Source organism: Excalfactoria chinensis, chromosome 3 (genome assembly GCF_039878825.1).
Source record: "Excalfactoria chinensis isolate bCotChi1 chromosome 3, bCotChi1.hap2, whole genome shotgun sequence".
In the NCBI taxonomy this organism is placed as follows: Eukaryota; Metazoa; Chordata; class Aves; order Galliformes; family Phasianidae; genus Excalfactoria; species Excalfactoria chinensis.
The window spans coordinates 1,111,794-1,124,473 of record NC_092827.1 but is presented as its reverse complement, the minus strand read 5'-3'; the positions used below and the strand labels follow the sequence as shown (position 1 = coordinate 1,124,473).

General features: G+C 42.8%; 1 protein-coding gene across 2 annotated transcripts in view; it reads right to left on the bottom strand.

Annotated features, from left to right (window-relative positions):
- Positions 1 to 1,179: 1,179 nt before the first annotated feature.
- Positions 1,180 to 12,680, bottom strand: part of CLIC5 (chloride intracellular channel 5) — a 60,701-nt gene continuing 49,200 nt past the window's right edge. For both annotated transcript variants that reach the window (XM_072332115.1, XM_072332116.1), the window contains exons 5-6: positions 6,394 to 6,575; positions 1,180 to 3,864 (exon numbers count right to left, since the gene is read on the bottom strand). In XM_072332115.1, coding sequence (XP_072188216.1) covers positions 3,697 to 3,864; positions 6,394 to 6,575 — 350 coding nt within the window. In that variant the 3' untranslated portion in view covers positions 1,180 to 3,696. The remainder of the gene's footprint in view (positions 3,865 to 6,393; positions 6,576 to 12,680) is intronic.

Genomic DNA, 12,680 nt, shown 5'->3' with positions numbered 1-12,680 from the left:
AATAAAATAAATACATACTCAAAATTACTGCTCTGCACAACATGGCAGGAAACAAAGATGTCGAGCCTCTTTGCAATACAGACCATAATTCCTCCCTGGTGGTGGTTTTCAGCTGATGCAAACATAGAAGTAGAGCTTGTAACCCATAGCTCAATATTCCACACCACTCCTGATAAAGAAATACCTTTACAAGATTCTTTCTGGTGGAAAAAAAATGTTTGTCGGAAGCTTTCTTTTAAGCAGTCCCAAAACAGATGCTTCTTTGGTCTTACCTGCATTGCAAGATGACCTCCTGGCAACTGAAAAAGTCTAACAGAAAAACAAGAGTAACTTGTATAGGGGATCCTTTAACACTCCTGTATCACTGGTAATAGAAGAGAAATCAATATTAGTTCCAATATGAATGGAGTGTTGGATTGACTGAACAGGGAGCTTTGAAATAAATATCTAAGAAATGTTTGGATGAAATGGACATCTTTACAGACATTTGGTCTGCATTTCTGAAATGTAGATGATTAAATCCACATTGTTGGCTTCTTCCCCCTCCGCACTATGTCTTTCTTTACATCTTGCAAAAAATTTATGAACAAAGTTATTGTAAATCTGCAATGTCTGTCTTGTCACTTAGATTCTTTTCAGAAACGCTGCCTTGCCAACGCAGACATTCAATCCTGTATGATTAATATTTATTACTTATAATTCTAAATACAATGGAAGGTCACCAAAAATACCCTGCCTAACAGAGTCTGGAGCCCCTTAAAATCTCGATGGTGATGGATCCCGAGTCATGAGTACTGAGCTCAAATTCAGTACGCAGGACTCAAACTCAAACTTTTCTATGTAGGATTTCCAGTGTTTCCTGCTTCTGCCTATGTCTGAAGCCAAAAAGCACGAAGGTGAGCAGAAGGTAGACCTGACAGCATGAACCTGCAAACCCAAAGGTCAGGAAATGCCCAAACCTGTCCATGATCTTGGATCAGCCTCTTACAGAGAGATGAACAAAATGCAGTTAGGATGCAGAGCAAGATGTGGATTCCCCCAGAACGGACACTGCAGCTGATGGAAAACCAGTTTCACTTCTTCCATCTTATTCTTTCTCATATCTACCAATACATTTTGCCCAGATTTTTTTAACTTATTTTTGCAGTGTTGCATAGAAAGTGAGAATATTTTTTTTTTGTATTGCTGATTAGAAGGAAGGTAGCTTGGGGGTTTTCAGTTTTCTGATCAAATCCAAAAAGGATTTTAAGAACACCTACCAAAAAGCTCTTTGCACCAACAGCTCATTTTCCTTTTTCTATGAGCCCACCCATTTCTAAACATCATTTCTTAAAGAACAGATGCAACTTGAGGCATGCTGAGACCACATGATGGTGATTTCGCCCTCTTCTAGCAAAGTCAAAGACATGTAGAACATTTCAGAAGCATGGAATTAAGGAATGAAGGTCCAGAGATGGCCAAAATCAGGGGAGAGCCTGACTGCCTCACTCACCCCGCTCAGCTGCAGGTGGATGCTGCCTTCCGTAAGGAGCTAACCACAGTGAGCACAGAACAAGAGCTGCATCTACCTCTGCACCTTCATTCCAGGATCAGTGCCACCAACTGCGTGCAAACCTGCCCAACAGCAACTGCAAAGAGCTGCTCCTGGCCAAGGGGTGCTGCAAGCCAAAATCCAGCCCAGGGGCTGTTCATCACACACACACAGCAGGCTTCTCCCTAATAAATGAGATCACACGGTGCTGCTAATGTCATCCTGAACAACGCGCTGTGCACAAACCAAAAGCAGAAGGCGGGCGGAAAGGACCGAGAGGATCAGAATAAATAAATAAATAAAATAATCACCTCAATCTAAAATTTAAAAAGTAAAATAAAATCACAAGTAACTCCAAACCCACGAAGAAGTGATTTTTTTTTTTAACGAGCCCCATGTGCCTGTGCAGACACTGCTAAGCTCCTGAGGCTCTGTTGGCTGCTATCAGCGCTCTCCGAGCCAGCTGATTTCGTGCAGCCCTTTGCCCCCCAGTCCAGCCACTGCTTACATAGCCCCTTCCAGGGGAAGGCCTGGCAGTTCTGAGGTTTTGGAAAGCTCAAAACAAACTGATCACTGCGGCGTGCGAAACAATAGTCAACAACAAGCTAACTGTGTCCTGCTCCCAGCTGGGTGAGCGTGAAAAGGGGAAAAATCCCATCAGATATTCATCACTGTCATGCAGCGGTGGCTGTGGATCCATCTCTTGGCTCTCAGGCTGCAGACAGCTCACTGCAGGGTTCCCCCAGCCTCAGCCCACTGCCCCCAGGCTCCCCTCAGTCAGGGCCCAGCCTTTAGTACAAGGAGAGCCACACAAGCCAAGAGCTCAGCTTTCGTTTGTCTTCAAATAGTCCCAGATTGAAACATTTCATGTTCACCATCATACATGTGACTTTTATGCAAAAGAGCTGTCATTCTGGATTTACTAAAGCAATGTGCACATAATCACTACTTTAAAGCAAATTGTGTCAGGCAGATGTTCCGGATTGAATGAAATAATTGGTTTCAGAAAACAATCCTGAATCACTTAACCTGGACTGGTGAACCTTGGAGAAGCAGGACTAAAGCAGCATGCAGGCTTCCTCCTCGCCTGCTCGTCAGCTTTCGGGCTGGAAATGGGTCTCTCTGTCCCAGCCTGTCCCCTTCTCGGAGCACACTGCTCCCTGGGCAGGATGATGGCTGCCTGAAGGTGACCCATCTGGAGCCCAAAGCAAGGAAAGTGCTTCCCCCACCGAATGCACACCAGCTTGCTCCTGCCTAGCCACGCTTCCCAAGATAAATGCAGAAAGGAACCAGCAGCCATGCAGCCAAGATGACAAAGTTCTGCATGGTTTGGTTAGTTGTGCCAGTTCTGGCTGTGGGTTTGAGTCAGTGTACTGCCCCATTGTTGCTGTCTCTCCCAACTGTCAGATCCAATGGGCATTTTGGCATTAGCACCACTCTTCCAAGGGCTTCCTGCTCAATTGCCCATCCAGTCTCTCTTGCTTTACACCTCGAGGTCCAGCAGCATCACGCAAATTTTATGCAAAGGAGCATCTGCAAGCCTGACATATTTGCTTAGGCTTTCCCCTCTTGTGCCAAGTTAAAAATAAATGTCCTACAAACTCTTAGGCCTTCTAAGACAGAAAATGCATTCAGAGAGGTTTAAAAACATAACTGCTAAGAGTGTTACTCCCCTAGGGTCAAACTCGTTCCTTTTGCCTCTCTCACAAATTTTGTTCCTTCCTCACAGGTTTTGATAGCAAAGAGAAAACAAAGCATCCTTGAAATAACCAGCAGAAGAAGCAGTTCTGTGTGTCCCTAACTGACTTGCTTGAAATTTAAGCTAACACCCTACTGTTAAAACTCCAAAGAAAACAGGTGGTGATATACCCCAATACAAAACAAGAAACTAACACAGCGGAGTCATTTCCAATACTGATTACGAGTAATACTAGTTGTGTCAGATCATAGGTTCTGATTTCAAAGGGTCTCCACCCCCTACACCAGAGCTGCCTTCTCTTTCCTCCAGGGAGAAGCATGTTTGTCCCTGACCAATGCTCTTGAACAGGTGAAGTCATAGGGATGCCAACCAGATAGCATAATGATAAGGTATATCTTAAGGCAACAAGGAGAAGAGTCTGTAAAACAGGAATCTGCCAGGGATGCCGAGCCACTGCTGGGGTCAGTTAGGACTTGCTGAGCCGCTTGGCCACATCCGCGTAGGCTTGCTCAATTTCCTTGTCTGCTGCACAGGTGTTAGTGAACTCATCCCTGGCGTACGCGTTCTTCAGGTACCGCCACAGCCCCGTCATCTCTGTTGGGAACTCAAAGTTGCGGTATTTCTTTGCAACGATCTAAACCAGAGAAGAAAGAGGGGAAAAAAAACAAAGGTAGCACCTGTTGGTGATAGATCCCCAGATGTCATTTCAGAGAGCTCCTTATTCTTTCTCGTGGTATAATTAATAGCAAAGGAGACAAATGGGTGGTCAGACACTAGAACAGGTTGTCCAGAGGAACTGTGGATTCCACCATCTGAAGTACTGGGTTGGACAGGGCTTTCAGTAACCTGAAGATGTTTAATAATCTTTACATAATAATCTTTAAATGCCCCTTTCAACCCAAACTATTCTATAATTCTATTATTCTTTTAAGTTCTTGGAGACACGTGGACTTAGAATAAAAGAGCTTGAAAAGGCCCATCAGTCATCCTGCATCTTGCAAGGGCAGTACCTGGCCTAAGGGCACTTCAGTACAATTGCCTGGCAACTATCACCAAATTGTGCACTTTCAGATACATAAAGTTCATTCATTTTACTACTGTTTTTAGTGTTTTCCACCAGTCCTATGCACATCACTTCTTAACAGTAAGATGCCAAATAAGAGATCATATAGCTGAACAAAAAATAGATAAATTTAGGGGAAATGCATTAGTAACAGTTAATATATAATGTATTTTAATAGTGATTATCATATTCAACATATTACAGTCTGTATTTACTATTTTATTTTTATTTTTTTTAACATACGTAATATATTTTACTTAGCCAACAAATTCAGAAGACATAACTGCCTACAGCTGTTGGAAGGCTGTATCCTTGTTCTTGCAAAGGAAAGATCTGGCGTGGTATGGGTACCGTGACTGAGGAACCAACATGATTTAGCAGACATTAGAAACAGGAATATTAGCGTAAACTGGGGGGAGAAAATGGTCATTTCAAGACTTGTTAGACTCGGAAATTGTCCATCAAGGGAAATTCTCAGTTTCTAAAAATGTCCAGGCCCTTATTCAGCAAAATATTTAAGTGCATACTTAATTTTAAGCACCTGTATGTTCCCACTGAAGTCAAAGGGACTAATCTGTGTTTAAAGCTAGCTGGTTGGTTAAGCAGCTTGCTGGATTGGGACATTTCAGTTTCCCTGTAAGAATATACCATACAGAATAATCCTGTGGTGACAGACTGAACTAGCTGATAGGAAGGGACGGATTAGCTGATTTGATGAGTGCTTCCAATCTCTAATTTTTCTGACAGTATAAAATCATTCCTGAGCATAAATTACATACATATGTGGCACAGAGTTCCCCTTTATTTTAAAAGCACATGGTAGAGCTGTTTTCCATCTCAGCTTTCGTAGGACAGTCGTGTTCTCAGAAATGACTATGATTTGTTTTTATTAACAGGATCCACTTGGTAAATGTAACGCCTCATCCTGCCTTAAACTGCATTTAATTAAGCATTCTTGCCTTCAATGATGTTTCACACACACATGGGGAAGATAAAACCTGCTGGGCAACTCAAGTCAAGATTTTCACAGTTTCCAGCACACATCTTTCATCAAGTGAAAAACTCTTAACAATTTACCCATTTCTTACATCTGTAAAATGCTTCTCAGATCATACCCTGTGGTTATGCTTGTCTGAGAAATATTTTAGTTCTCGTTTGACTTCTTTCATTTTGTCACAGTGAAACAGGAACCATTTGATCTTGCATTGTGTGAATTCAAAGTCACCAATCAAGTTGAGCCAAAGAAAGAGCTAAACTTGTGAGGATGTTATTGCAGTTCTTACCTGGTGACTTAAACACTTTTATCTTTCTTACTGCATGTGTGACTTCAGCTCCTAGGCTCAGTTTATGCTTTGGCTCACAGACTTGGTTTTAATTACTAGCTTTCTTGCTTGCCAAGGTCTGCCAGGTACTTGCTTTATTCTAAAGAAAGATGCAATCTGATAAATTAAATAAATGAAACATTGAGAAGTCAAGATGATGCACACCATTTGTGCTGTACCAGCAACCACTGTATATCTTAAATCCTGGACCTCAGCTGTGGCATTGATTTGTTAACTTCTCTGTGTGAAACACCAGCTGGAACAAATACTGCCCCCAAAGACAGACTGTCTCTCTCTTAAGTCACAAGTGGGTGGGAACTGACTGAAGTTTTGACATCTCTCTTAAGAATAATGGGAAGTAATTAATATGAAAGATGGCTTTTACCAGCAGCAGTATAAAAGCAAAGAGAAAGGACACCCAAATCTTAACATTGCCTTTGCTACTGACTGCTAATGGGACAGTTTTCCCACATAGTAAATACAGAACGGCTTCGGTTAACCTACAAGAAACACTGAGAAGAATGAGTGTCAAACCCTGTTTCCTTAGCACTTAAGATACCTCTGCTGAAAAACCTGTTGGCTTGACACTTGGCTGTTGGAGCAATGGAAGGGACTTCACTCCGGGCATTTCATATAACACTCATCTGCTTATCCACGAGAGAGAGTGGGTAAATACATGTGTGTTAGCCTACCATGTAGCACAAACACTCAAAATGTTTGAACCAGAGCACTTCCCTATCAAATAAGGCTTCGTTGTCCATCACATGGCATCTTTTACCTTGACAACATGGAGTTTGGGCAGAAGGTTGCAGTCAGCAAGGGTGAGGTCATCTCCATCCAGAAACTTGCGTTTGGACACCTTCTCCTCTTCAGTGCTGTTTGCATCGATCTCCTCCGGCAGAGGGGTTCTCAGATAGTCATCCAGCTTCTTCAGAGCCTTCACCAAACCTCTTTCAAGGGCTGTGTCAAAAAGTAAAGAGTAAGCGGACAGAAAGAGTTCTTTAGAAACATTCACTGTTGATGGTTATTAAACAAAAGCAATATAACAAAATCTAAATGCAAAGCTACTTAAAACAGGTGAGATATTCAGCCACCTTTAAGATTCTTCTTCCTTCAGGTTCATTTAAATGTAGATTCTCATTCTGATATGTCTCAGATGGAGTGCCACAGTGGAAATAAGTCTTTGGCCTTCAGCTGTGTAAGAACTTGTCCCACAGTGCTGCTGGCTTCAAAGAACTGAAGATTTAAAATTCCTCTTAGACATGATGCAAAGCAAAGAGCAAAGTTTTTACTTGAAAACATCAACCTGGGGCACAGACTTTGTGTTCTTACACCTTACCTGCAGGTTAGTAGGAAAAAAAATGTGACTGTAACAATGCAGTTAAAGAGAAATGGACAACTGTATTGCATGTTATTTGAACTGCAGAGCCTCCGGGGCAAGAAGGATCTTTTGCATCTCCAAAGGGTGACAAGCACAACGTGGTCCTGGCCCCTGACAAGCGCCCCACAGTGCTAAAGCAATATAAATACGAAACAGCGAGAATTTACAACGTGAAAAAATAACAACATGACTCATGGGCTTCAGGCCAGAATTTCAGCTGGTGAAAATTACCTGCAGTGATTTATACCTGCTACAGATCTGGCCTGGAGTCAGCGTTTAAGGCCTAATCCTGTAAGATCTTTTATCTCTGAGTAACTTACTGCCATTTAACTTAAGGGAGGCTGCTCCGTGCGCCAGGTTGCTCACGCCATGTGGCACTACAAAGCCTTGGGAGATAAATGCATTTACGGAGCACAGCGCGAGCTTCAACGGGCAGAGGTGATCATCCCATGAAGGGCAGCTCTGGCACCTGCAGCTCTGCTGACTCTGCTGTGCTGCTGGCATGCAGGGATGGGTGGTGTGCACAGGGCCATGGAAAGAGCAGGAGCTGAGCTGCACAGAACACGACTTCTCTGCAGCCCTGACATCCGTTAAGCCTTGTGCCGGTGGTGGAAGACAGATTAAGCCACCTGATGCCTTGCTCCCTCTGAAGCCTCTTGGCCATGCACCAGGGAAGTGTAGCAGCTCTGTTGTGGCTGACTCTCAGACACAGTGGCAAATCCTGGCTTAATTGATTGACTGGAGGAGTGACTGCGATCCAACTGAAAACATCCCAGCAAACGGAGCGGGGAGGGAAAGAATTTTATTTCTGAAAGCAGAGCATCTAAAGCGACTGAAGTGCTGCCATCCATAAAACAAAAGCGTTGCCATCCCTTATTTAATCAATTTAAATTGAATTTTGACACTGACATTCTGCTGTCAGATCCCGGCAGTGGTGCCTTTAATCATCTGCAGCTGTGCTCTGCCACACGGCTCCTGCTGAAGGGCGCTGACTGCCTGCTGTGCAATGCTACCCCATGTGGCAACGCTTGGAAGATTTAGCAATCTCTCCTTGGTTTGACCCATCGCACCTGTTGAATGGATAGCTCTCTGTCTCTTGCTCAGCGCCACACTGTATTCTCTCGCAGTGAATTCACTTAAAGGCAATGGAATCAAATTACTGTGATTTAATCCAATTTTGCTCATTTGGATTTTAGAAAATTGGCTTAACGCTGACCATTTTCCAGCATCCCCTTTACCCAGTGAGACCTACAGCTCTTCGAGGGATCCGTGCAATATGCCCAGTGGAAATGCTGCACAAGCTGCCCTGTGGTAGCCCATGGGTCAGCTGCACGTGTTTACAAAGGCGGGAGCAGCAGGTGACACACATTTATGTAAGTTTTTCTGGAACTTATTAGGGATGTGTTGTTTTCTTTTCTTACTGATACACCAAAGTGCGTCATGGTTGTCTCAAAAACAATGCCTGGAGTGGAGCCTGTGTGTGACAGTGGGAAAAACATCTATCTGAATTCATACTTGGCGCTTGCATGCAACTGCTTTAGGCCAGAAATAAGCATATGTGCAGGGTTCAACATGTCTGAGACCTAACTCCAGGCTCTGCTGGGACCGATGGGGTCCCAAGATCTCCCACTGAAGTCACTACAAGGTGGGACCATTTCAGCATTCTGAACATTGGGAACTGAACCCCTGTTTCAGACCCTGATTAATTAACACTCTTCTGGTGTTAGTAAAGCTCCCAGAACAGCCAGGAAAGAGAGGAGCAGTGAATAAGGGAGAACTGTCTTTCTTCCAACTGAGCAATGATGGAATTCTGAAAAGTCAAGAGAATTAATAACCTAAAATTGCAATTTCATATACAGCTGAGGTGTACAAGGCTGTTTTTAATTTATTTTAAAATCATTTTTAAAAAGACAAATAAATGGGGGAAGAATTTTGCTTTTAATACTGCTGTAGGGAAATAATTTTTCTGGAAAGTGGAAGGCTGAGTTTCAAATGCCTTTTCAAGGTGATCAAACCAGATCTACCACATTAAATCCCACCAATGGAATATAGAGCTATCTGTATGGCTTTCCTGTTGGACTGTTTCCCCTTCCATGAATAATTTCAGTGGATCACCACAGAAGGCTGAGACTACGGGTAAACACCTTCAAACATTAACTCTCCCATTTGCTCTCTTATCTGGTCGGCATTTAAGAAAATCTATTAATGGTAAAAAAAAGAAAGAGAAGTTGAAGAGTGCCGGTCCCAAGACAAACTCCTTGGGTTCACTGCTCATCACTGGCCTCCACCTGGACACAGAGCCATTGACAGCAGCTCTCTGGCTACAACCATTCAATCATTTCTTTATCCACTGAATAGTCCAGCTTTCAAATCCATCTCTCTCCCATTTAGAGATAGGGATGTGGTGCAGGACCATGTTAAAAGCCTCGCACAAGTCCACACAGATGACAGCAGTCATCCTCCCTTTATCGATGTCATCACTTCGACATAGAAGGCCATCGGACTGGTCAAGCCCAATCTGCCCTTAGTGAAGCCATGGTCTTGAAGCTGCAGTGAGGCTGTGCTGGCTGTCACAGATCACTGCCTTGGATCACCTCTGAACCTCCCACAGTATGACTAGTTTATGGAAATCTGGATGACTCAATATGTTGTCTCTGTTGAGAACATGGGGAGTACCAGGCACTCACTAAGGCCTTGGGAACACCAGACACAACAACAGACTGAAAAAAGACGTTTTAAAAGATGTGACCAACTAAAAGGTGCAATTTTCCATTTGGCAATACACTTCGCACAATAAATTTTGCAAGTTGTTGCACAGCCATTGCCCTTTATAACTTATCCTCATGGTAACATCATTAAATAACAGGCTTGTCGATAAGAGCAGGAACTCAATTGCATGTCAGTTCTTGGGATTAATCTTCTCTAAAGTGTATATATTTATTAAATGAACCGTTTTTAATTAAACACCCTGAGCTTCCTCTGTAGTCAGTGGTATCTCCTCTATTACACTTGGTTTGCATGACTTTAAGTCAGTTGTATGGAGAACATTTCCTGAAGCATCTAATAGCCTCGCATTGTGTTGGTAATGTCAGGGTGGAGTATTCAGTATTACAACACCAAGTGGAACTATGCCTGAGAATGTGGCTCTGTGCTGCTTTTGAAATTTCCACCTCCAATTGCATCCCCACCCTGTAGACTTGCAGTATGAACTTAGAGAACCCAAATGTGGCCCAGCCTTGTATGAGGACTCCTGTCATCAGGTTATCAGTGCAAGATCTGCAGAAGTCTGAACTCATACAAGCTGTCTTTCCTGCCAGCTGAGCACAAAGGCACCAGAACTATATTGCCTCCATAGTGATGTATTTCATATAACGTCAAATTCCAACAAGTTCTATCTATATATACTCAAAATCCATGGTGGAATCACCTCTCTCAGACTTCACAGCTGTGTTCTGGGCCATTTAGGCAAAGACAGCTTACATCAATCACAGCCTGCTGCGTCCTCCCACCAACAATGAACAAATGATACCAGTAAAAAAATCTTGCGAGTTCTTTGTGATATTCCTTCCCTATTCAAAACTATACTTTTATACAACTTTCCTTAAGAATTCTGAGTCGGAAGCCAAAAAAATAGCACTTTCCAACCTCAAAGCAACCGCAGAACACTTAATGAATGTATTACCATCTGTCAATTGCATGGGGTGAGGTTCAATTTAGCCAACGATACCTAATTCACAACGACGCTCTGTTTTCAGCATAAGGTTACTTGATGTTGAACAATGAGATTAACAAATCGTGACATGCACAGAAATACAAATAATGTAACAAAAGCTAATAATCGGCAAAACTGTGCTCTCAGTTACACTGACATAAAAGAGGAGTAACTCCACATTGTCAACAACTATTCCATATTTACTCCAGTTCAACCAAGACCAGATTTTGGCTCTGTTATTCAACTCTTCAAGCAAAAACTTCCTTAAACTATTAGCCTGAGCCACTATTTCCCAGGGACAAAGAGAAATCATTCTGTCTTGAAACATTTATACCACAACAGAACAAAACATTGGAAAATGTAACGCATGGATAGACCCTGCAAGTCAAGAGCCAGATTCTAAGATTCATTAGCAGGTATTTAGGGTGAAACTCTGGCCATACCGAAGTTACGCTATTGACTTCCGTGGGCTTAGGATTTCTCCAGAAGCTTTTAAAGCCAAAATCAGTTCATCTGACCTCCTGCATAATACTGGCCATAAAACTCCCAGCATTGGAGGTCGTTTCCATCTGTTTCCTATGGGTCAAATAAGGCTGAAGCAAAGTGGAAAGTAACTAGAAAGTAGTAAAAGAAAAATGGTTTGGAAAAAGTAAAACTGATTCAGACTGTCCACACCCACAGCATTTACAGAGGTCAGACAAGGACTCTTCTTCCCCTTCCTTGAACTCAAATATTTCCTTCCTCGTTTCAAGCTGGCATGAAGAGAAACAGAAAAGCAGACAAAGCACATAAACACCAATCTCTGTGGCCTGAAAGAGCCACTGGAAGGCAGATCATTCCATCCTAAAATAGTACCCTAGGAAAAGCTGAACTACCACCAGAGGAGCCTCACTTTTTTTGAGAATACTCCTTTGAGAATAGGCAAACTGGCTGCTTACACCTTAAATACCTAAAACGAGGTGAGATTTATCCCGTTCTATGTGTCTGAGTGGAACCATCTGCAGGATGAGGATTGTACTTGGTACAAGAAGAGATGCCCACCCAGAGGGTGGTGACGCACTGAACAGGTTGCCCAAGGAGGCTGTGGATGCCCCATCCCTGCAGGCATTCAAGGCCAGGCTGGATGTGGCTCTGGGCAGCCTGGGCTGCTGGTTGGTGACCTGCACACAGCAGGGGGTTGGAGCTGGATGAGCACTGTGGGCCTTTGCAACCCAGGCTGTTCTCTGCGATTCTATGCAAAGCACAGAGGGCACAATGAAAGCAGTAAGAGTAATCAATTCCTTGCTCAAACTGAATTTGAAAACTATTTAAGATAAAAGATAGCAAAAATGTTTACATTTTAAAAACTATCCTAAAGCAAAATAACATAAACTTTCCAAGCAAACATAGAAGAAAAGAAGTGTTTAGGTGTTTGGTTAAGTCATACTTAAGATACTTAATCATTCAGGGCCATGATTTAATAGAGGGCTGTTAGTCAAGGTAGGATGGTTGGGTTGTGGTTGGAGTTGATGATCTTTAAGGTCTTTTGCAACCTGAGCGATTCTGTGATTGTACAATTCTATGATATTCACATGACTTCTAAAGCTTTTATTACCTTTGAAATCTGCCCATCTTTCAGGACACCCACACCTTCCATTCTGTTTTTTTTCTAACAACAACATTTTACCACAAAACATTTTTCCAAGCCAAAGTAAGATAGATAGAGCCCTCTTTGTGTCACTGAAAGCACGCTACAAGAATTTAAAGCCATCAAAGTACAGCAACACAATGGCTTTGGAGCTACCATCTGAAACCACTGTCGGACCTCAGTATCACACACAGAATTAGCAGGACTGCACGTTTCTGAATCGTCAAGCCCAGAAAGTTCAGCCAACTGCAGTCCATGCACAAAACTGAGTAGCAGTTGCTACTGCTGCCCCGGACAACTAATGGCTGCTTTCCCTTTTTACTGCTTTCTTCCATTGCCCTCCAG